This window comes from Choristoneura fumiferana, chromosome 10 (assembly GCF_025370935.1).
Source record: "Choristoneura fumiferana chromosome 10, NRCan_CFum_1, whole genome shotgun sequence".
Taxonomy (NCBI): domain Eukaryota; kingdom Metazoa; phylum Arthropoda; class Insecta; order Lepidoptera; family Tortricidae; genus Choristoneura; species Choristoneura fumiferana.
The window spans coordinates 20444599-20468882 of NC_133481.1; the positions used below are offsets into that span (position 1 = coordinate 20444599).

At 38.4% G+C, this 24284-nt stretch overlaps 1 protein-coding gene across 1 annotated transcript; it reads right to left on the bottom strand.

Annotated features, from left to right (window-relative positions):
* Nucleotides 1-944: 944 nt before the first annotated feature.
* LOC141431786 (dynein axonemal heavy chain 6-like) lies at nucleotides 945-23713 on the bottom strand. Its single transcript, XM_074092965.1, has 22 exons — nucleotides 23630-23713; nucleotides 22844-23055; nucleotides 22618-22730; nucleotides 22394-22536; nucleotides 19222-19414; nucleotides 18907-19130; nucleotides 17829-18084; nucleotides 16735-16925; nucleotides 15182-15354; nucleotides 13665-13848; nucleotides 12823-12988; nucleotides 11560-11721; nucleotides 7290-7466; nucleotides 5846-6042; nucleotides 5329-5491; nucleotides 5178-5260; nucleotides 4985-5096; nucleotides 4378-4503; nucleotides 2351-2511; nucleotides 1537-1678; nucleotides 1033-1218; nucleotides 945-950 (listed from the first exon to the last, which is right to left on the bottom strand). The coding sequence occupies exons 2-22, from the start codon at nucleotides 23025-23027 to the stop codon at nucleotides 945-947; spliced, it is 3342 nt and encodes a 1113-aa protein (XP_073949066.1). The 5' UTR covers nucleotides 23028-23055; nucleotides 23630-23713.
* Nucleotides 23714-24284: the final 571 nt, after the last annotated feature.

Sequence of the window (24284 nt, forward strand, 5' to 3'; positions counted from 1 at the left end):
GAGTGAGCTGGATGAAATTTGGTTATGGATATATTTAATTTTTTATACACCATCAAGATCACCAAATACTTGGAAACGTCCAGAGTGGTCATTATCGACTAAGCCAAAGCGATCAAGTTGTTCGGGTCCTCCACTGAGGACAGATCCACTGAAGCATCTATAATTTGCAATCTTTAATCATTGTAATTTTAATTATAGAAGACAGCTTCTGAATGAGGAAGAGGGAAGGGTGGGAGGGAGGCGGGCGTCCGGATCTCTCACTCATCGTACGAAACACAGTAGCAGGACTAGCCAGCTCCTGCTTCACGTCGATATTCTGTGAGAGTGTGGTACTACCCCGGTCGAGCCCGCCCATTCGTACTGCAAACCAAGAACTGGCTACAGTGCGGCTCTACCACTAACAATTAACAATATAATTAAAATAAAAACAAAAAAATGCTTAGTGCACCTTTCTGAGAATGACCCTAAACTGAAATACTCAATATTTACAAGTCAATTCAATCTAAGGACTGTCAAGTGCGTCATAGAATAATCGTGAGATAGACGTATGCAGTGACAAGTCCGCACTGTTTTCGTGAATTGTCAAATCAGTTAAATATACAACTTACGATTCTATGCCAGTCAGACAAGGTTTGTTGTTGCAGTCTGGATACATATTTATGAATCAAACGGCGTATAAAATATTTGCCAAATTGGTGTGGTTATATGTATATGGAACCCATTCATGTATACTTATTTTGCCTACGAGGTGGACACATTTAAATGGAATTTATTTAAGTATGCAACTTTCTGAAGCATTTTGTGATTACATAATACTGAAACAGTTTAATGAATACAATTTTTTGGTGTCAGTAATAGATACATATTTATGATGAAAATGTGTGGCTACATATTTTTTCAAATTTTTTGTGTATACATACTTTAGACGTGACTGTACTGAGGTCTTAGTCCTGAGTGGAATAATAAACATTACTTTTTCTTTTTGTTCTTTCAATTTAGTTAGTTTCTTTAAATTAGATATTTATAACTTGCCTGTAGGAAGGTCTGTTTAAGAAGGACGGGCGCCAGTGTTGCTTCAAGTGTCTCCCCGAGGTCTTCGATGAGCATCGGCCAGCCGAGGCGGATGCAGTTTTCCAAAATACGCAAATACCCAGAGTCGTTCAACTTCGTTATTTGTAGACCTCCTTCGCGTTCCATGTTTTTAATCCATCTGTTAGCCTATAATAAACCAAAACGTGAGAAGGTGATTTTGCGGTTTTATGTCGTTTGATACATTTAAGAGTACTTACACTATAATAAAGAGAACAGAATTTAAATTAATTCACCGTTTGAAATTATTCCTTTGCGCAACGTCGGAAAATCAACGCAAACTAGACGTTTCGAACGCTGATTTAAAACCATAATCTAACAACCAACTTGTAAAATTAACTTGTCGTTACACCTGTGGTCTCAGTTATCATATCATTGGCGGATATTAGCGGTTCTGTCTGTTTTGGAAAAGAGTGATGTGTATGATGAGGTGATAATTGTATGCACCTGTTCCTGAGGGTCGATGGTGAGCGGCCAGCGCCCGGCGCGCGTGACCAGGATGCCGTTCTCTGTGGATATGGCGTCGCGCGGCAGCCCCTGCGAGTTCCAAGTGCGAACCGTATACGAGTTCGCCATTACGGTTATCAAACTGCAAATATCAAGGATCAGTAATCGATATTTCGATTGAATTTTAAGATATGGCATACTATTTGTAGCCAAATAGCAACATGGCATGGCTATTTTGTAGTGCCAAAATACGGTTGTTAACACGAGGAAATGATATACGAACGTATCGGTACAAAGGTTCAAGTGAGGGCTCAGCACTAAGTAAAAAAAATATATTAATAAACATTTTAAATTTATAGGTACAGTCAAGTGTAAAAAAATAACTTATTCAACGTTTTGAAAATATGTAACCACAGAATCTTACTCCGCCGTAATAAGGCCGTGGTAACATATTTTTGAGTGATTCGAATAGATACATATTTGTGCACTTAACTGTACGTTTTTTCAAGGACAAAACTAAAATAAAAGTTAAATGACATTAAAATCAGTGATAAGGATTTTTACGCGTATTTCTATCCCCGACTTTATAAGTTTCGACGCCCAGTCGATGGAAACACATTTTCAAAAAAAAGTGATCGTTTGAAATGATTTTTTTAAGTAAGACGTTTGTTTTCCATTTAAAGTACAAAACAAGAAAACAATAACAACTCTGGTTTGAATAAAAAATACCATCAAAACTAATACAGTAAAAGGGTGCAAGTCTGACCCAATTGATAAATACTTTAGCTAGCGCCAGTTTTTTAATTTGTCTTACTCGAACGTGTCAGATGCTGGGATCTCAAGTGCCCTACACTGAGCAACCCACGAGGTCTCGAGCTCGCGTCGGTAGTGCGACGGGAACGCGCCGAAGTAGGCGACGCAACCAGATGCTATGATTATATCCCCAGTCGTGCAATGTAATTGATGTGTAGCATTCTGCCGGCGAAACAAGTAAGGCGAATATTAGAGAGGCTTCATGTTACTATACATATTAGTAGAGGATTTGAAGTAGCGATTACAAGTTTAATATGGATAAAACTAGTACGAGTAAGTTTTTATTTTTATCAAAAAGGTGGAAAGGATCTATTATATTTGAGCTGTATAAAATTAATTTAATTAGAATAAAATATTTTCTTTATAAATTAGTCCATATGATGATGAATAAAAGAAGTAATAAGATGAAGTCATAATTTTGTTTACTTTTTAAGTGGAATAATACGTAATGTACTAAAAAATAACACGATATTATACGTAATTTTCTACATAATATTAATTCGATTTATATTTATACATAATTTAAGAACTGTGTTTCGTGGACTTATTTGCTGTCATTGTCTGTTTAAAAATATTCTACTAGTAGTTTCAGCTATAAAGCGCAAGCTTTTTTCAATTCCAAATTTCATCAAATTTGGTGCAGTGCTTTAGTTGTGAAAAGTTAAATATTCGTATATGATTAAAGGTCATCACATTTTGTTCCAAACTGGCGATTAATAGCTATAAATAATGTACAGAATATTTATATATAGCCAGCAATATTATAAACGTTCCGTTTCTTGCAGAATGTTCTTTACCTCTGCCTCTTTAGGTATTTTATAGGAAGACGTTTCTGTTTTTAACAAAATAGGAAAAGTTTTTTTAGTGTATTTCAATTATTATATGAAAAATAGCAAAGTTAATCTTACTAAATTCATTATAATTGCGAAAGATTGTGTAAGACTGTATGTTTCTTTGTTAACTACCACTTTACGTCTTAACCGATGAACCGATTTAGGTGAAATTTGGTATACAGATAGTACAAGTCCCGTGGAAGGACATAGAATAGTTTTTATCCCGGAAAATTGCATAGTTCCCGAGGGATAGCAAGAAACGGATTTTACATGAACGGAATTGCGGGCAACAGTTAGTGAATAATTTAAACCAATATTGACGTCTTCGATATTTTAATTAGAATTAAGTTTAGACCTGACTAAATTACTTTCTAAAGCGTGCATTACAAAAAACCGATATTCCTTCTGTTCATTCCTATATTGAACAGACTGTAGTTTGTTGCAAAAATAACATTTATTTAAGTTAATTATCTACCTATATGATTGCATTCTGTAAGACCAATAAACAACATGATATGTATGTAATAAATAAATCTATCTATCTATTTAACCAATAGTACTAGTCATATTCATATTCATATTAAACTTGTAATCGCTACTTCAAATCCACTCTCTACATATTAGTGAAAAAATATTAGTCTTTTTTTATTATTGACTACGAAGATTTTTGTAAAGGCTATACAAGGCCAGTAATTTTGTAAGGAGGTGGCTAGCATAATTTCTTTAAATAAGCAATTCATGTATGTATATAAATATATATATATAATCAGAATCTCGGAAACGGCTCCAACGATTTCGATGAACTTTGGTATGTGGGGGTTTTGGGAATAACAAATCGATCTAGCTTCCTCTTATCTCTGGGAAAACGCTTTTTATCGAATTTTAGTAGCTGTCGCCCAGGTACGCTATTTAATTTATCCAATACCCTTAAACGGGTAATTTCTTTATACTTATTTATTTATATCGGAAGCGGCTCTAAATAAAGATTTGTCTGTGTAATTAATCTAGCTTGGCCTTGATCTGGGAAAACGCGAGTTACATTACATTTCAGGAAGGTCGGTCGCTTAAATACTAAAAAATAATAAGAGGCAGCCTTAATTTTTTTTCTTGCCTGCTTTGCTCATGCATTTAAAGGACTGAAACTAAGTTCCGTCAGCACTCAATAATTCAAAGCAACCTAAACATACTCAAATACCTTAACGCTTTCTTCCCAGCGAGTTTTCTCATCGGCCAGCGCCTGCGTCAGTTTGCCTGCGCGACTGAGTCGCGCGGCGGCCAAATCCACGTCCGCTTGCAGTTTTATACGCTCATCTTCCACTACCTATTCATTAAAAACATTACATCAGAGTACAATCACCTGCATAAGTAATTGTCACAGCGGAGCATGTAAAAATATCTGACACGTCCTAGCGGCCTTAGAAATAAGAGTTGTATCAGATATTGATCCCTTTTAGGGATAAGTTCGCCTTTGTACTCTTTTGTTTTGTTGTTTTCTTTTTGTATTATTTTTGTGTATTATGTACAATAAAGTATTTTATCTACTCTCATATCGTAAAATTCGAATTAAAAAATTCAAAACGAGTTTATATTGGCTACGCCTCGTTTCATGAAATCACACTCGTGTTTTAAGGACCCCTATTACTATACAGTTGCATAAATAGCTATACATACATACATATTTATGCATGCTTTGTTGTGTCAGATATTGGTGCTGGTGACTTTAGGTACGTATAAGCACGTTAATTTGATATTTGAAAAAGATGTATATTTTCTATTTATAATTGAGTCGAGTCATTCATTACCTTCAGGTCATCCAACATCTTAGCGAGTTGAGCTTCTATTGCTTCTACTTCTTTCTGCTTGGCTCTGAGCACCGCCATTACGCTTTTCAGTACAGCAGACGCTTCCTTATGCCTGGAGTAGAGTTATTTTCATTTAGGTTACAACCATATTTCAAAAATAAAAATAAAAACATAAAAAACAGTTCATAGTTACGCGAGTATTTTCGGCTCGACCACTCTGAATACTTTGGCATACATATCAATGGCTTGAACCCAAAGTACCATGGAGCGGCACACCTACAAATGAAATTTAAATTAAATAGGAAGGATTGATTATACCGATGTAATAAGATATAAGTGCCTACCTTTGACACTTTAACCACGGTGTCCGGATTGAAATCCTTGTGAGTAAGGTAAACCTTTATCTTTTTAAGCGTGGCGTCTGGGATGTGATCTTTGTCATAATCCGATAGTTTTCCAATGAAATTCACGTCACCTAGCAGTTTCTTCGTGTTATCCCAATCTGGTCTAAAATGTAATAAATATACAGTTCAAAAACAATAATTGAGTAGGGCTCTGAAACTTTTCAACCGCCGTATCCCGTGTGTTACGATAATCCATGGACAATAACCATGAACTAAAACCAATTGCAATTTTGCGACCACACGCCACACCCACTCGTGGTGGTGGTGATCGAGATTTTTCGTTGACAGACATAATTATTAGTCAATTTTCGTAACACATAGGAAACGGCGCTTGAAACGCTCAGAGCGCCACACAATAATGTCCAAGTTTTTTTTGCTCTCAATTAAATAACCATAACGACTTTAGTATATAAAGGACTAACAAGAGGTTTTAGTTTTTGTTGTAAAAAAATCTTACTTTGCGTTAAATAGTATGCAGATAGGCTCCATGACGAATCGTACGAGTGCCGGTGGTTTCTGGAAAGCCTTCAACTCGTTAATATCAGCCTTGTTTAAAGCTTTCAGTGCGTTCTGAGCAGCCTCCATAGCAGGCATAGCGAGTGCCAAGTCTGCCTTCGCCTCGTCTGCTATCGCTTTCACTTCTTCAGCTTTTATCTGTAACACACAGCTATAGCCAATCAAAGTCAGGTAAATGAGCGTATTCTGGCAGGTAACTTGGTCTGGTTGCTAGATGGCGTTAGTGGCGTGTTGTCCGTTTGACGTAACAGACACGCAGATTGGCTCATTTACTTAATTATAAATTAATCCCAAACGTGATACAAACCTCAAACAGACCTCATATGAATTTGCGATACTAGTAGGTATCTTACCAACTAGCATGTCACAATAGTAGATTGTACAACAAGAGCATAAAACGAGCCATTTTACCCTAGACGTTTATATAACAACCCGAGCCGGTTCGGCTTGGATAGATAGACACGTCGAGGGGAAAATAGGTTTAATGCTCGAGTGTTACACTCTGCTTTTCATTTCGATTGCGAGGATATGAAATAACAACAGTATAAAAAACATTAAATTAAAAAAATCAAAAACCCGACTGCCTTAAAAACTAAAAGGAAGAAAATAAGTCTAGTGGTCTATAACTCTGTCAAGAAGCTCATTTAAGGTTCAACAGTCGGGACCCATTACCAAGATTTTTTGAGCTGGTTACGAATTGAATGGGTCCCGACTGGTGAAGTTTTACTTAACTTGTAGTGTCGTAATCCAGGACTAACTCAAAACGGTGGTAAGTAAAAATACAGGATTGGCGACACATTCCACACAAAAAAATATCTGTCACAAATAAATACGTAACAGTGGCACACACATGCGCGCAAACATTCGTACATTGTATAAATTAAATTGCTCAGTATAGGACCAAGCGACGCGTCGTCTGCGCCTAAAAAATATGCTGTGTGCATTGCATAGGCCCTTAGATCGTTTGAAAATATCGTCCTAGATCATATCATCACTCATCACACACATACTTCTTGTTCTTCTGAGTATTCGTGAGAATGTGAATGATCTACATTTCTCGCAATTTAAATTTAAATTTGCCATAATTATACTTCGTTTTTTTAGAATTAGAAAAAGGGTGATCAATCTTGACGAGTCTTTTTTATTGAAAAACGTTTTTAAGAAAACAGAAACTATTACTTATGATACCAAAAGCATGTAAATGATCATATGTGCTTGCTAATTGTTACTATTTGCTGTGACTTATTTTTCAAAAGTGTTATTCAATAAAAAGACACGTCAAGATCGCTTACCTTCTTTTGAATGCTAAAAAAAAACGAAGTATAGGCTTGTTTTACATTGCTTAGGACTCGCAGGCCAGATTATTATTGATTACATGATCAAACCTTGGCCGCCGCCTCGTCCTTCATGACGGCTTGTTTGACTTCGTCGGCGGCCTTCTGTTCGATGCGAAGCTTGTTCACGAGAGCTATACCTTCGTCGGCTTTGCGTGCCAGGATCGGCTCCATATCGCGAACCTGCTGCTCCATCACGCCGACCACGTCATACGTCTCGTACAGTTTCTAGAATTTTTTGTGTATTTGCAGTGAGTGCTTGAAGATTTTTTCGTCAATGTGACTATGAAATACCTACTATTATGCATCATTATTGGTAACGTTTAAGTATGATTTTTTCAGAAAGTATAAGCATGTTGGTACATCGCAAATTGCTGTAGTGAATAATAAGGTATCTAAAAACTCTTGTATCTGCCATTTCATATTATACAGATAATATTATTATTTTAAAACAAAACTTGAAAAAAATTTTTTTGAGTTTATTATGCCGAGCTATTAAGAAAGGTGTGACCAGCCATAGTCGAGAAACAAAGGGGCAAACTGAGCAAAGGCATTTTGTTTTTGCAAGACAACGCCCCCGTTCACACCGCTCGTGTTGCCAAGCTTGCTCTGAAGGAAACTGGCTTCGAGGAAATTGATCATCCACCCTACAGTCCATATCTGGCCCCTAGCGATTATTTTCTATTCAGCAATTTGAAGAAAGATTTAAGGGGAAAGTGATTTGGCAGTGATGAATAAATGAAGGCGGCTGTACAGGAACATTTCGACAGCCAAAATAAAATTTATTTTTTTAACGGTCTAAAAGCATTATTTAAAAAATTTAATAAATGCATTGAATTTTTTTTTTCTATTTTAGGCTTAGAACTTTTCAGCCGCCCCTCGTAAGTACCTACTCTAAGATGGGTTCAGAAACTGATGAGATGACAAATGACCTGCATTGCATTACTGACTTGTTCTACCAGTAACATATCCATCCATAGGTGTTAAACTAAGGTACTTATTGAAACACCTGTCAAAATAAACGCCTAAAGATTCTGACAAAACATTTTCTCGATACAAAAATGTCACTTTGGTATGTTTTTAAATATAAATCACACGACAATTTGGTCTCGAGCGACATAAGAATAAGGACTACTGATTTCGATGGGTCCTACGTAGGTATAAGGGCTTAAGTGTAAAATCCTTACTTCAAAGGACGGGCTTTCAAAGTCAAAAACTGTCGTAAATCAAAGATGGTGTATCCGAGAATTCTAAAATTTGTCACACTAGCTAATAGTACTCTGTCCTTCAACCACAACGACTAAATTTTAATAAAATATTTTTTCATTAAAGTTATTGTACATACGCGAATTTCCCGGAAATAAACTTGTGTTCACAGACAGTAAAAAGATCTATGTGGTACTTTGGCTCCTATACGCGTTCAACTTGAAAATCTTCGGTGAAAAATACCTTATACATAGGACCCATCGATTTGTCAGCCTTGAAAAAAAATTTCGTGATTTGTCTTACCGCCATTACGGTTGTCATTTTGTTTGTTATTTTTTTTGCTGTGTTCTTGTTTAATGTTTATAAAAAGTAATTCATTTGTATGCAACTATACGCAATTAGGCCTTAAACGCTCATGTGATCGATGAACTATAAGAATTTCTTTGCTCACCCAAACAAAAAAAAAATGATATGGACCTCCGCGAAGTAACCGCTGATTCAATAAATTACCATAAATTTCCATACTACGTAACAGTTGCATAAACTACTATTATAAAGTTTAACCAAAAACCCAGCAAAACAAAACAACAAACAAATTGACAACAGTAATGGCGGCAAAACAAATCTCTGTCAAGAATTAATTTCATTTCATTTCGAGAAAATGTTGTATCTATGGATACCAGAATAGAGGCCCATTTAAATTGTATTGATTCTGACAGCTGTTCCAAATTTGAAACTCATTACAGTACTATATTTGATACTGTAATGAACATTACGTTACTGCTGTTACCTACTACCACAGACACAGAGTACATATATAACAGAGACACCACCTAGTACAAGCAAATGGTATCACCCTAATACTGGCTATTCAACTGGCTATTTTTCTTTCCTTCGATTTTCCAATAGATGGCACCAGTGAGAACACAAATAACACGATACGTATTGCCATCTAGTGAGACACTAAGGATACGGTACACTGACAACAACCAACAAGCTCACCAACTGAGCCTAGACGACTAGAGATACGCATGATGTCTCTGTCTTATTTACGTTATTAGAAGAGAATGGCATGTTTCTCTCAAATAGTTTCGACGAATGTGAGCAAGCGCGGGGCAAGCCCAGCAAGCGCATTCCGGTTATTCGCCATCTAGCGTCACAATTGCAAAACACTACGAAAGCCTCATAGCTGAAATGTAGCCACATGTAGCCTATACTTTCGTATTCTCAATTTATTATTTTTATGGTGTTTCTTATCTTCAAATGAAGGAGTTGAATTAAGGTTGATGTGAAGTTGTGTTTATAAAATATGCTAGTCTTTATTTTAATCTTAATATTTCTACTTAATACGGCTTATTCACATTTTATAATTTACAAATGTTAATAGTAGTGCCATCTATTGCTGTTTTTTGTATTAAATATAGCTTGTAGGGATTGGTAAGCCATGCCACAGACAAGAAAGTTGTCATAGTAAAATCGTTTGTTTAAAGCTGATCATTGCCAACGGTTTTTGAACGCATCAAAGAGGACTTATGATGTGTGGTGTGTAGATAAACCTTTATAATTACTACTAATACAAGAGTGCCTTGGTTTCGTGCGTGTTACTGTATCTTACATATACGCTAAATCGGCTGGATTGATTTGGATAAAATTTGGATGTCCCAATTTTTGACAACGTATAATAAATCGAAAACCGTTTGGAGAAATAGGTTTTGTGAAGAGTTTTCAGAAATCATATTTCAAAAATATGATAAGCTGAATTAAATAAACAAAATTTAAGTAATGACCTTCATTTGACCCCTGCAGTGTCCCGTCAGTTTTAAAATGTTGCTGTTCTGCTTATAATAGCAAAGAGCGGCTTTTTATTTGGGCTTTTCTATCTTTATAGAACTTTAATCACATGATGCGCACCCGGCTTTAAACAGATGTCATTAATCGTAAAGTCCGAGATGTATACGAGTATTTCCAATGTATTTTTACAAATTAAATTACGACGTTACAAGTAAAAAAAAGAATTTAAATAGCAGATTTTAATAAAAAATATCTATTTACTATCACACCATTAAACAAACAGGAATAATCGAAGCTAAAAGAAGAGAAATCAATAAGACTATTTGTCGTGGGTCATTTAGGACCCTAAGCCGTGCTAGAATTATTGTCACATTGTAATGCCACAGATTATGTTATGTATGACCTGAATTTTTCTAGGCTGGAAAGTGGCTGTCTCACTGTGACGTCATCCAGCGTATTTCGTAAAAAATATATAAAAAATTAAATACTCATCCAAATTCAAAATCGATGGAAATGGTATCTTAAAATATCCTATTCTTTCCAAAAATTAAATAAAAACTATAGGTTATTCTTTTGGTGCATCCAAATTGTGGTAAGGTCGCAAACACAATTTTTCACACTTATAATTTTATACGTTATGTCAATCCAATTTGTGGAAAGTGTAAACAAACCGATTTCATCAAAACTCTTGTATAAACACCCACTGGATCGAATCAATAACACATTTATCTATAAATCGTGTCTTTAACCTTTTAACCGCCAATACGTTTTCATTCGTACGTGCCCGTAATGCCACCTGCACCGAAACTATATGACATTTTGTCTTAATTATAAGACTGCGGCGAAATTAGCTGGATAATTTTTGTCTTATAATTCAGACAATGGCGGTTAAAGGGTTAAACTAAAATAGACGTCTAATCACTTTTTTTTTTTAAATCACTTGATTTCAACGTGAACAAAAACGAATAATACTCGATTGAATAAGCGATTAATATTTATTTACCTTAATATTAAAAAAAAACAGTTACTTCTTTTTTAATTGAATAAACTCTTTGGAATTGAGTATTGTAAATAATAAAATAGACTAAATACTTTGATCTATTCAATTAATAAAATAATCGATTAACTGAACAGATTAATTATTTTGCAATAGGTTCTAGGTTTTCACATCATTAATGTCTGTGGTCGGGTTAATGGCGTCTTTGTTTACCCTTTCTATAAATTGGATTGACATAACGTATAGTAGGACTATGCAGTATGTTCTTGTCACCAGAAGTCATTTATTTACTTCAATACAAGGATAGCTTGTATAATTTTTCCTTACCTGTAACCCGCAAGAAATCCTCTCTCTTCCCCGAATTATATCTTGCTGCTTCTTATCGAGCAAATCCAGATACAATTTGAGTAAATCCAAATAACTGCTCGGTGTCGTGTAGAAGTAGCGCCTCATTTCATTGTACAAACGGTCCGTCATCACATCCACATCCTGTAAATTTAAACATAAATGTCGCGTTATGTAAATAAAATTATTTTTATATAACAATGGGAGCAAATACACCATTGTAATCGAGGATGTTTACTCAATTTTATACTAGAAATATTGTGTGTACATATTCTGATGGAAATCATTGAATACACCATTCAGAACGTTATCCATATTTCAAAAATCTTGCGCATACGTAGCGCCTACTGTTGAAAACGTTAACATTAATACACGTGACCGTACCTACAAGTTCATCTATCTATTGGCTCTGTGCACCACATCAGCGCCACCTAGCGTCCGCAACTTTTTTGGCTCTGATGCTCTGGCGTTTTGAAATTTCATCGCAACATTGTGACAAAAATTAAACCTATTTATAACGTATTAATTTATAATACAAAATAACTGTGATACCGTGGTTTGGGTGGACAAAAGGTTGTAGGTATAATTCGTCATTAAAATTAAATGTGGTAAGTAAAATTTATCCAAAAAGTGTGTTTTATTTTCGTTATGTCTGGGTTTGTTTACTTCATGTTTAGTTGTACTTTTACTGTAAAACGAAAAGATAAAGCTATCTTATTAGTTACTTTGAATAATAGTAAAATTATATAATTGTTCTTATATCGCTAGTAATAAATTAAATATCGTTTTCAGATCAAAATGAGTATCATTTTGAAGTCCGGTTTTGTGAGTATCACTCAATATAAAATTTCAACCACAAACCGTTTTATAAGGAAAATTGTTGCTGGACATGTCCGAGATGTAGAGGAATTAAGAACAAAACAGGGGCAGTGTTCAATAATTCAAGCTCGCACCATAACACAAACATCTATTACTAAAATTAGGTAGTTAAACTCTATACAAATTGCTTTGTTAATGACAGATTCATATGAGTATGACAGATGACAGAGCCTAGATTATTTCTTCTTTTGGCCACTATGAGCGCTGCGATAGATTTCATTACCCCCACCTAGTAATTCGCACCCTCCCAATAGCCGACGAGATTTTCTATAAGCTTGGCATCATTTTTGTTGGCGGGCGTGACAGTGACTGGGCCGTTAGTCTCAGTTATCTCGCGGTACCTCAAGCATTTATGCAGCCACTTACCTGATGCATAATGACGCAGAGTTGTGATATCTTGTCGACAATTTCGGGGTTGCCCATGGGCGCTAGACACTGTTGCGCTACCGACAGCAGCGCCTCCGGCGGCCACTTGGTGAACCAGTCGATCGTGCAGCAGTTCACCAGCGAAGGGAACATGCGGCAACGGCGTCTATCGAACGGATACGATATTAACCAATAGGTAATAAACCAGCAAGACAGGAATGTTATTATTATTACGCTTTTGATACTTAATGTCCAAGCCTTGACTGCGTGCTAACGATGGCGTGATGAGCGTTTTCTCTGTTCATTACGTGTGCTGCCAGGTAACTACTTAGGCCCTATATAGTTTGTCTGACTACCCGCCGCCGGCGACTGGTGACAGACGACCGACGAAGTTCGAATGTTTTGTTCGGGAATGTTTGGCACTGTAGGCACCGTTAATTCGTGTGGTGCGACGCACATCCAGACGCCGCCGGTCGCATGTGACGTGACGGGCCAGATTAGCCAGGGCCTTAGCGGCGAGCACCTCGGCCGTGCAATGAACAGAGAAAATAATCATCGCATGTAATCGTGGTCAGGATAATTGAGTGCTACCACTGCTGGCCGTCATGAGCTGTTATGTTATAAGTTATAAAGGAATCGTGTACGGTCAAGTGTAAAGATATCGATACGACCGAAGTTACAAAAATATGTATAGTGCATAAAGTCGTGTATACACAATTTTGTAACTTTGGTCGTATCGATATATTTACACTTGACCGTACCTTACGACAGACATGAGTTTGGATTTTACTAGCACTTTTAATCATATTATGACTTAACATAGCATTTAAATTGGGAGTAACCTGAAGGCCTCCCCGACGGGACTCATGCAGATGCAAAGGTGTAGCCTTCCTCGCACGCGGTTGATAAAGTAATAGTAGACGCCGTCGCGATCCGCAGGGTTCAGGCCAGCTTTGGCCGCGTCGCTGCGACAGCCTGTCTGCACCTGCTCGTAAGTGTCCCCCTCGAACAAGTTCGGCACCTCGCCTGTTCAACGAATATCACGAAAATTTCGTTTTAAATACATAACACATACAAACATCACGCCTGTATTCCTAAATGGGGTAGGCAGAGCACACGAAACGTTACCGCTTCGGAGCCAGTTTTAGCAATTTTAGTTTTTAAGTTTGACAAAAACGGTACAAAAGTGACAGGTTGCTACGGTACCTCAACCTATATCCTAAGTCGCTTCTTACGACATCCACGGAAGAAATGGAGAGGTGTAATTCTAACCCGACACCACACGGGTAAACACATAACACTTCTACATTATGAAACAAACCCGCATAACTCACGTCTTAAATCAAGTTTAGCTGGACACGTTTCGGGCTAATTCGTAGCCCTTCCCTAGGAGCAACGCCACACGTACGGCGGCTGCTGCAAAACGCGCTCTGCTCGCGACTACCCGACGAAACCAACACCGACGCTTTCATCGTCATTTTTAGGGTTCTGTAGTCAACTAGAAACCCTAAGGTATAGTTTCGCCATGTCTGTTCGTCTGTCTGTCCGTCCGTCCGCGGCTAAGCTCAGAAACCGTTAGTACTAGAAAGGTGTAATTTGGCATGAATATACATATCAGTCATGTCACGCCGACAAAGTGATACAATAAAAAACAAATTTTAGGGTAAAGAAGAATTTTAGGGTAGGGAAGTAAAGTGGGGGTGATTTTTTTTTCTCGACTAACCCTAAGTATACTTAGTGTGGGGTATCGTTGGATAGTTCTTTTTAACCATTGCGGGGTTGCCATAACTATTTTTCCATTCAGTGATCTGTTTGCGAAATATTCAACTTTAAAGTGCAAATTTTCATTAAAATCTAAACTGTTGGGTGGAAATTAAAAAAAATCAGGATAGCATTAAGTAGGTACATTAAATTTACAAGAAAAATTATAACGGCTAAGATTGCTTGAGAAAAATATTACTTAATTTTTTCGTAATGGCTAGGTACTGAACCCTATCTTGGGCGTGTCCGACACGCTATCGGCAGGTTTTTTCGATTACTGCCAAATGTAACACTTAGCACTATAAACAGACATAATCTAAAAAAAATAGTTTTGTTCGGCTAAATCCTTTCTCGTTGCGCTCAGTTTCTTAAAACTGGCTCTCAACTCCAGTTTCAAATTGTATAAACAGTTTTTACTTAAAACAGTTTTTAGTATCTTGTATTAATTGCAACTTGATACGTCTACCTACGCTTAACCAAGAAAGGGTCTAGAGTTTAGACAGACAGCGAAGTGATTCGATAAGCAAGAGTAGTTTTTTTCTTTTTGAGGCAAGAAAACCGTAAAAAAGACGGAAACAACTGTTCAAAGATAACTGACCGGAGTTAAGCATGTTGTTGATGTCCTCAAGAAAGCCTTCCTTTAAGATTTGCGTATCTGTGAAGAGGAACACTGTGTCCTCGTTGCCGACGCCGGCACGCATGTACATACGGCGCAGGTCATCGTGGAACTCAGGCGTATCGTAGTTACGCTTTAGCTCCATGCCCATGCATCTGTAAGCATAGTTCAAGTGTGGTGTAAAGGTCACAGCTCGTTAGATCCACCCCGCACCTGATCAGCACCGCCTCGCCGCGAGCGGTTTGTATTCTTTGTATGAATTTATATGGGCGTGCGCTCATTACATCAACTCCGCAGCGTCACGGGTTCGCCTCGCTCGCGGTGTGTCCACGTGCGGACGGCGAGTGGACCACTCGGTGATAGCTCACTGCTCGTACGCTTGCCTCGCGTGAACCGCGCGCGGTCCGCGTGGCGCTCCCCACCATCATTTCTTAATAGACTACTCGGAAATTCGTGGACCACGCGACGTCCACTCGTTGACCACGCGACGTTCAGTCGTTGACCACGCGAGATCCCCTAGTTGACCACTCGTAGACAGCGCGGCGTCCACCCGTGGACCAACTGTCGACAACGAGTCTACGCCGAAAGTCGAGGCGGTGCTGGTCGGGTGCCGGGTGGCTCTAATAAGCTGTGTCCTCAACCATGGCAGTGTTCCATCGATCATGTTCGACTCGTTCGCTTCAAAGCTAAAATACTACTATGACTCGGCTAAATTATAAACGATGATAAGCGATGGTATAAAGTCTATAAACAATCCTTACCGTCCAGCCGTATCAAGTTTCAGCACAAACACGCGCCAAATTTGTCATTATAATATTAGAAGGCAGTAAAAAAGCCGTGGTAGCTTAGTGCTTGGCTTATGATCTCTCAAGCTGAGGGAACATATGAGATCAAAACAAACCCAGGTTCACAACTACTGGGAACTCCTGGGATCACTTCAATGGAATTTGTAAATTAAGATTGGTTTTTTGGAATCTTTTTGTATTTTTTATTTAAGTTCCAAATTTTTACTTTTGGTCATCCCGTAAAACCTAAATTGAAAATACCAACTGAAATATAGATGCACAGAAAAACCAGAAAAATAAGACCAGCACTGGGAATCGAACCCAGGTCCTCGGCATTCCGTACCACGTGCTATACCGCTACACCACTGCTGGACAACGGTACAGACACGAATTTCCCCTATGCACCACATATCTCAGCTTGTTTGTTTCTTATTTAGCCACTTAAGCAGTGACGCTAGCGACATCTATACCGTAGCCCTCATCGAGAAACTTTCGAGGGAATTTGTAAAGTTCCCTGACGGCACAGAGTCCATTCTGAGAAGAGGCCTGTGTCCAGCAGTGGAACGATTATAGGCCGGAGATGAATATTAGTTGTATCGTGGTTGTATCAGCAGAACAGGGTCTATACTCGATATTCGAACTTCGTATCTTGCCGCCCCGCTGACTTGTATTATTTAATACGAGAGTGAGAGGGACGGTACGATACGAACATCGATTTTCGAATTTCGTAGTTAGCCCCCGAGTACTAACTTGCACTCGTTGACGTGTCCAGCGAGCGTGGCGACGCTGCGCCGGCCGGAGCCGCCGGGCCCCACCATCAGGCAATGGCCGCGCTCCGCGCGCAGCACGCGCGCCACCCGCACCACGTGTTCTATCGCGTCCTTGAACAGCACCAGGTGCATCTCTGCGCGCGCCGTCGAATTGTACTCGTCCAGGTATTCCTGAAAAGTTCGGTGCCAGTTCGTTTGTTGCTACAGAAAAATCTGTAATAGTATTTTATGCAACTGTATCGTAATAGGGGTCCTTAAAACACGAGTGTGGGTTTATGAAACGAGGCGTAGCCGAATTTCATAATAGGGTCACATGAGTGTTTTAAGGCCTAATTACGTACAGTTGCATACAATATTTTATCTATATCTATATATAAAAATTATGTGTTCAAGAACCATTGAGAATGACCTGCACCTGCATTAACGAGAACTAGAATGTCTGCCCCACTAGCTGCGCCCGCTGCGCGCGCGACGACGTGCTGCTGCACGTGGTCGCGGCGCGCTCCCCCCCCCCCGTGATGTAATGATGTATGAAATCTCATTACGATACAGTAATCCGATACAGCCGTTCATAATAGAATCCAATGTCGTAATGCTGGTCATTACCTATGGTTTTGAACGCATAATTGAGGATTTACTATATGGGTGTAGATAAAGCATTCTGCTGTCCAACATTGGACAGATACTCGTATTAAATACGAGAAGTCAAAACTTTCCACCATTTCCGACGTTCACTCTTCTCTAAGAGATTGGATATGTAATAATTTGTCGATTGAAGAGCAGCAGTCTCATTTCTACAGCAACATCAGATCACTTTGTGCATTTTCACACCATTAGGCTATGTTCCAACCAGAGATGTGCGAGGATGCGATGCGAGTCATGCATTAGCCAATAGAAACGCTTCATTTACCTATCCTCGCTCCGCTAAGCTGTTTCCAAAATGAAATGAATGAATGAATTCCAATGTTCAAGTTCAAGACAAACACATTCCTAAGCACATCTCTAATGGAAACGCGGACTCAGTATCTTATAAAATTATACCTGCTGAAGAAAAAAAACTAGTGAAATCCTTACTTTTAGAACCTGCGTGAGCTTGAACATATCCGGTATCTCCGCGTAAACCCGGTTTTCTTTGGGCACTGAGGAATTGAGAAAATCACCAAAAAGCAGCATTGGCGGGTGCTCGATGATTGGCTCGTCGGGCACCTCTAGTATTGGCTGCTGGAAGTTCTTCTGGCAGACGGTACTCATAAGCCGATAGAAGTAACTTTTGTCTTCGATGTTGATGAGGCGGTCGTGAAAGACACGCAGACATTCGTGGTAGAATAATCTGTAAATAAGGGATTCACTTAATAGTAAACGTTTAGAGACTTGACAATAAAATAAAGGCAGAAAAGAAAGTACAAGATACAACACGAGGTAGATTTCGCCTTTTGTGGTTCCTGTAAGTTACGAATTTTTTTTTTAAATATAAATTGAACGCTATATATAGGCAATATTTATCTATTGAAAGCAGTCTTCTATACTCTCTATCTATATCTTGGTTGATCAGGGCTATTGGTCCAGTCAACCTTGACGTGCAGAAAAGTAGCTAGGTAAACTACTAGTAATTCTCAAGCAATCTTAGCGGTTATAATTTTCCTTGTTTTGATATACTTACAATCATCCTGAATTTTTTCAAATTTTTCCACCGAACAGTTTAGATTTTCGAGGGGAGGGGGGCTCGATTTTAATGAAAATTTGAACTTTAAAGTTGAATACTTCGCAAACAGATAAACTGAATCGAAATCGTCTTGGCAACCCCCCAATGGTTTTAAAAGATCTATCCAACGATACCCCACACTATAGGGTTAGTTAAGAAAAAAAAAACAACCCCACTTTACGTCCATGGGAGGTTTTACTTTGTCGGTGTGACTGATATGTATATTCATGCCAAATTACAGCTTTCTAGTACTAACGGTCTCTGAGCTTAGCCGCGGGCAGACAGACAGACGAACAGACATGGCGAAACTATAAGGGTTCCTAGTTGACTACGGAACCCTAAAAAAAGGAACAGAATCTCAGAATGAGAGGGATAATGATATATACTACTTTGGAAGTGGAATTCGTAATTAACTTTAGGAAGCATGGAAAATAAAGAGTATATACACACCTCAGCATGCCCTGTGGGGCTCTCATATATGCTGCGTCAGCTTGTAAACAGCCCTGCATTGACTTGGACAAGTCGCGCAGGTTAAATACGTAATGTGACTTTGCAGGGGTCGGTAAAAGCTCAGAGCATATTTTCTGGTATAAGTCGACGGAAGCGTTTACGATTGGATCGCCTAGGCAAGCTACCTCAGGCACGAAATCTTCCATATGCCCGTTCAAAATTGCCTGCAATTGTTGACAAAGGATCAGTGCAGAGGACAAATCTTTACAAACGGTAATAATTATACTAAATAGGTATAATGGCAAATATTTATACCTTAAATATAGTCTTCATAGCCTCGCTATTGGGTGCAGAGATGTAGAACATAGCGAAGTGTCGCACAAAGCGGGCCGTCAACGGGTTACGACCGCCACCGGGCGGCGCGCACGCACAAGACAGCACAACGTCCAATAATTCCTTCCAGTACATTTTGTCGCGGTCGTACACTCCGCCGAAGTCGAGGAATTGCCTGTCAAAAACAGTGACTAAACTCATCCCTCATTACATTATTACTGATGGAACCAAATAAATCTTTCTTTCTCATTAGCAAAGCATGAAGTTTTTGATATACGAGGGTCATGCCAAAAGAAGTTAGATACTCCATGCTCGTTTGATTGATACTGGCCAGTTATACACCACCGTGAAGGCTGATTAAATAGCTATAAATTTAAAAATGGAATACTCCGGAAATCTGCGTAATATTTTTTTAAATATTTTTTTTCTGATTGGTTCTGGCGGGAATTTGCGGTTACAATGGAACTTAGTCGACGTGATTTTCGAGTTATGATTTATTATGACTTTAAAAAAGGTTTAAAGCCCCCAAGAATGTTTTGAACTTTAAGCCACGACTTTTGGTGACTCTGTTTGTTCTCGTGCAACTGTCTTTAATTGGTTTGCTGAATTTAAAAGAGGGCGGGAGAGCTTTAAAGATGAGGCTAAGTCGGGGCGACCGCCAACCGCAGTTACTCAAGAAAATGTGCAAGCCGTGGAAAAAAATATCCGTGAGAACCGACGAATTACATACGTAGAGCTTGAGCGTGATCTAGGCATTGGATCAGCAGCACTGCAAACCATAATTCATGGACAACAGTCCCTCCATAAGCGTTGTTCGAGATGGGTGCCGCATAAACTCAACGATTTGCAGAAAGAAAGCCGCGTGGATTGGTGTAAATTTATGATAAATAAATTCGATGCTGGCGAGAACCCAGCACCTGCTCTGGCACCACGACAACGCCGCCCCGCACACTTCTGCCAGAACACTCGACTATTTTAGTTCGAAAAATGTCACTATACTCCCTCACCCGCCATATTCTCCTGATCTGGCACCCTGTGATTTTTACCTGTTTCCAAAAATTAAAGAAAAATTTAAGGAAGGCGATTTGAAACCAAAGAAGATGCCCTGGCTGCCTATAATTATGAAATTTCTGAGGTACCCAAAGAAGAATGGTCACTGACATTTTCCATGTGGTTTTGCCGGATGAAAAAGTGTAGACGTGCTCACGGTGAATACTTCGACAAAATAGATAGCAATAATAAATAATAAACCTTGTAGTTTTTGAATATCTAATTTCTTTTGGCATGACCCTCGTATGTACGTACGATTACTGTGGTATCTGTGTCTCGGTGAGATTTTCACCGAACCTACCAACGAAAGCTTGCGAAAAGATATTAAGGTAAAAGCATGAGTTTAACCTTTTGACCGCTGTAGTCTGAAATATAAGACACCCAGTGTCCATCCACTATCGCCGTAGTCTTATATTAAATATAGGCGACCAAATGGCCTAGTGGTTAGAGAACTTGACTACGAAGCTTGAGGTCCCGGGTTCGATTCCCGTGTCGGGGCAGATATTTGTATGAAAAATACGAATGTTTGTTCTCGGGTCTTGGGTGTTTAATATGTATTTAAGTATGTATCCAATTATTGGCGCAAAATTAGCCAAGGTTTTTTACATCATAGCATTTAGTTTATTTATTTAAACAATGACTTTTACATAAAAATAAAAAACACAAAATTAACTAAAACGGGCTCCCGGGTCTAGCAGCGATCCTATGTTCCGAGAAGGGAGAGCGTGAAGCCAGTGTCCCGACTCAGCTTCCGAAACTGCCAATAATCGGGCCCGCTCGAAGTGGTTACTGCAATTCTCAATTGTATGTATGTATCTATCTATATAATTATATTTATCCGTTGCATAGTACCCATAACAGAAGCTTTACTAAGCTTACTTTGGGACTAGGTCAATTGGTGTGAATTGTCCCGTGATATTTATTTATTTATTATTATTTAAATATAATAATAGTATTATCGTTTTTGTACAGTCAGCAACAAAAATATACGTTTGACGTGCCAAAAATATGTAAGTATACAGGACTTTAATGCCTGAACACTAAGGTAGTATAAACATATTTTTTACACTCGCTATATTCATTATCTTTGTTGCTGACTGTATTGAAATTCACTTATAGGTACTATTGTATTTAAAAGTTGTAAGTAATCTTTATTTATCGCATGTTTTGATACAGATTTGATAATAATCTATTCTAATATTATAAAGAGGAAAGATTTGTGTTTTTGTATGTTTGTATATTTGGATGTTTGTTAAGAATTAACTCAAAAACTGCTAGACCGATTTTAAAAATTCTTTCACCATTAGAATGCTAAACTATTCCAAAATGCCATAGGCTATATTTATTACCAGAAAAAATTAGGTTTTCGTACTAAAACTTCAATAATGTGTACCTCAAAGTGTAAAAAATGTTGCCATAAAACATCTTTCATCGCATGCGCTGTGGAAACTATTGATGATAGAACAATGTTCTACAATATTAGATTTCAATATCTACAAAAAACTTCGCAATACCAATATGTTCAACTATTGTAGTTATGTCACAAAAACTACTTTTTAACATTTTAAAAGTTGACTGAAATGCCGACTAAAATCAGACCATGTTATCCATACCTACCTTTGTAGGTAGTAATCCTTATCCAAATAAATAATTTCATATTCAAGACGGTTTTCAATACCTGTAGATTACTTTTTGAATTATTCAAATCGGACATTCCATTCAAAAGATATTACGAATTTATAAATATCAATCTAACCAAAAAATGGATTTACTCTACTTTGACGCACCCTGGCTTCGCGCGGGTCGGGTGTAGTTTTTGGGAAATGGAGCTGAAAAGTGTGCGTGAAGTGCCCTCGATTAGAGACCTTTTTAGAGTTCTGTGCCCAAAGGGTAATAAAAACGGGACCCTATTACTATCTAAGACTCCACTATCTGTCTATCTGTCACTAGACTTGTATCTCATGAACCGTGATAGCTAGACAGTTGAAACTTTCACAGATAATGTAACAAATACTAAAAACAGAATAAAATAAATATTAAAGCGTTACACAATACGGCCACTGGCCTGCATTTACAGACTGGACAGCAAAGGATCAACCGTTACCTGAGTAGCTCGATAGTCGGTTGCGCGCCGTAAACGTCCAACTTAGGCATGTTAACGTCGTCGATAAATATAACCACTTTCTTGCCGAGCGGCGCACCCAGCGCTTTGCGCGGCCGCTTGTCCAAACGCAACTCTATTACTTCCTGTTGTTTGACAACAAAAGAAGACCAAGAATTACTTCAGAAAATATCTCACGGACCTAGTCTTTATAGTATATGTGTTACCTGTGTTCGAGTACTGCTTGTTTGCGCTGAAAAGTTTAATATGACGGGTATGTAGACTCCAGTCGCAGACATTCTGTTTAGGATTTCGGCAGCGATGCATGTTTTGCCTACACCTAAAATAATTGTAAATATAACTCAGATTAAGTACTTTACAATACTGTAAATTTAAATTGAACAGTGTCTCATTTTGTCAATAGACATAAAAAAACCATTAGTACAATTTTACCTGTACTTCCAGTGAACATAACAGGTTTACCAGCTCCCAAAAGCTTTTCAAATAAATATCCATATCTCACAGTATCTATGGTAGGGACTAATGTTTCGAAGAATGGCTTATTGCTGTCATAAATGAACTCTGGTATAATCTCAGCCCACACCTTCAGCTTTCGTTGTTTTGTATCCATATACATATCGAAAAAGTTAAAGCCTTGTGGTAAACTAAAATAATTAAGAAAATAGGCGTCAAACTTTAAATGGTAATCTAACTAATATTGAAGTGTGTTTTTAATTTTTCACGTTAAAACGGCTAGACGGATTTTTCCACGCAATGGGGATCCCGTAAAATCCTCAAGTTTCAACCGCTAAGCCTAGAGACAAGAAGGGAAGGCAAGGCAAGGGGAAAGTGGGCGTTTTAAAAATCCCGGTATTACACGATCGTATGGTTCTCGCGAGCGAAGTCGCGGCAGAAGTGTTTCTCATCCTTAGCCTATATACCTATGTTTTTAGCCGAAGTTACCACATGGGTCCATTGTGGATTGGGAACTTCACACACACCATTGAATTTCTTCGCAGGTGCGTGCAGATTTCTTCACGATGTTTTCTATCGCCGTAAAGCTCATAATAAATTTGAATTCGCACATGAATTCCAAAAAACTCACGAGGTCGAGCCCGGGCTCGAATCCACGACTGCATAAAAGCCCATAGGTCAAACCACTGGCTACTGGCTGATCTTTAAATAAAATCCTACCAATATTATAAATACTACTTAATTAAAACCAGTAAGCACACGTACTATTCAGCTTCCTCAAATTCTTCGAACTGACGTTTGACGATTTCTTCAAAAGGTTTTCTGTTAGCTTCATAGATATTCCCTCCAATGGTCCAAACGTAACAAAATATGAAGCAGTAAGCAATATAGACTTTTATCGCCGCCTTATCAGAAAAAGCGCTCACCCGGCTCCGCCAGTAAAGCTCCCATGAGATAGCAAAGCGCTGACACTTTGCTTATGTCCACCTGTAGCGAGCACCGCCTTTATTTATAGGTTTACTGTTAGTATACTTCATTTGAAAAGTTTCATTACAGATCGCATTCTAACTGCGATGTAACTTGCAACTGCCGGTTGCCCACACATTTTTCATTGCAAGTCCAATGCAGTCGACAAAACTGCACGCAAACTGCAAGCTAGCGCCATGTATGGGCGGTTGGTTGAAATACCGTTGCTGTAGTGCGGCCCTCAAATGGCGTTATGGCAACTTACCTGACTAATTCCGACCGCGCATTTTGTGTTGACATGCTTGAGCCCGACTTCCAACATTTTAAACAATTCGTATATGAAATCGGCGTTTTCTTGGTTAAAGAGGTTTTTCTCTAAGCCGTCTTCTAGCCATGTACGGACGTAGGGCAAATAGCCCAGTTCGTTTGGGTCTATATACACCATTCCACATCG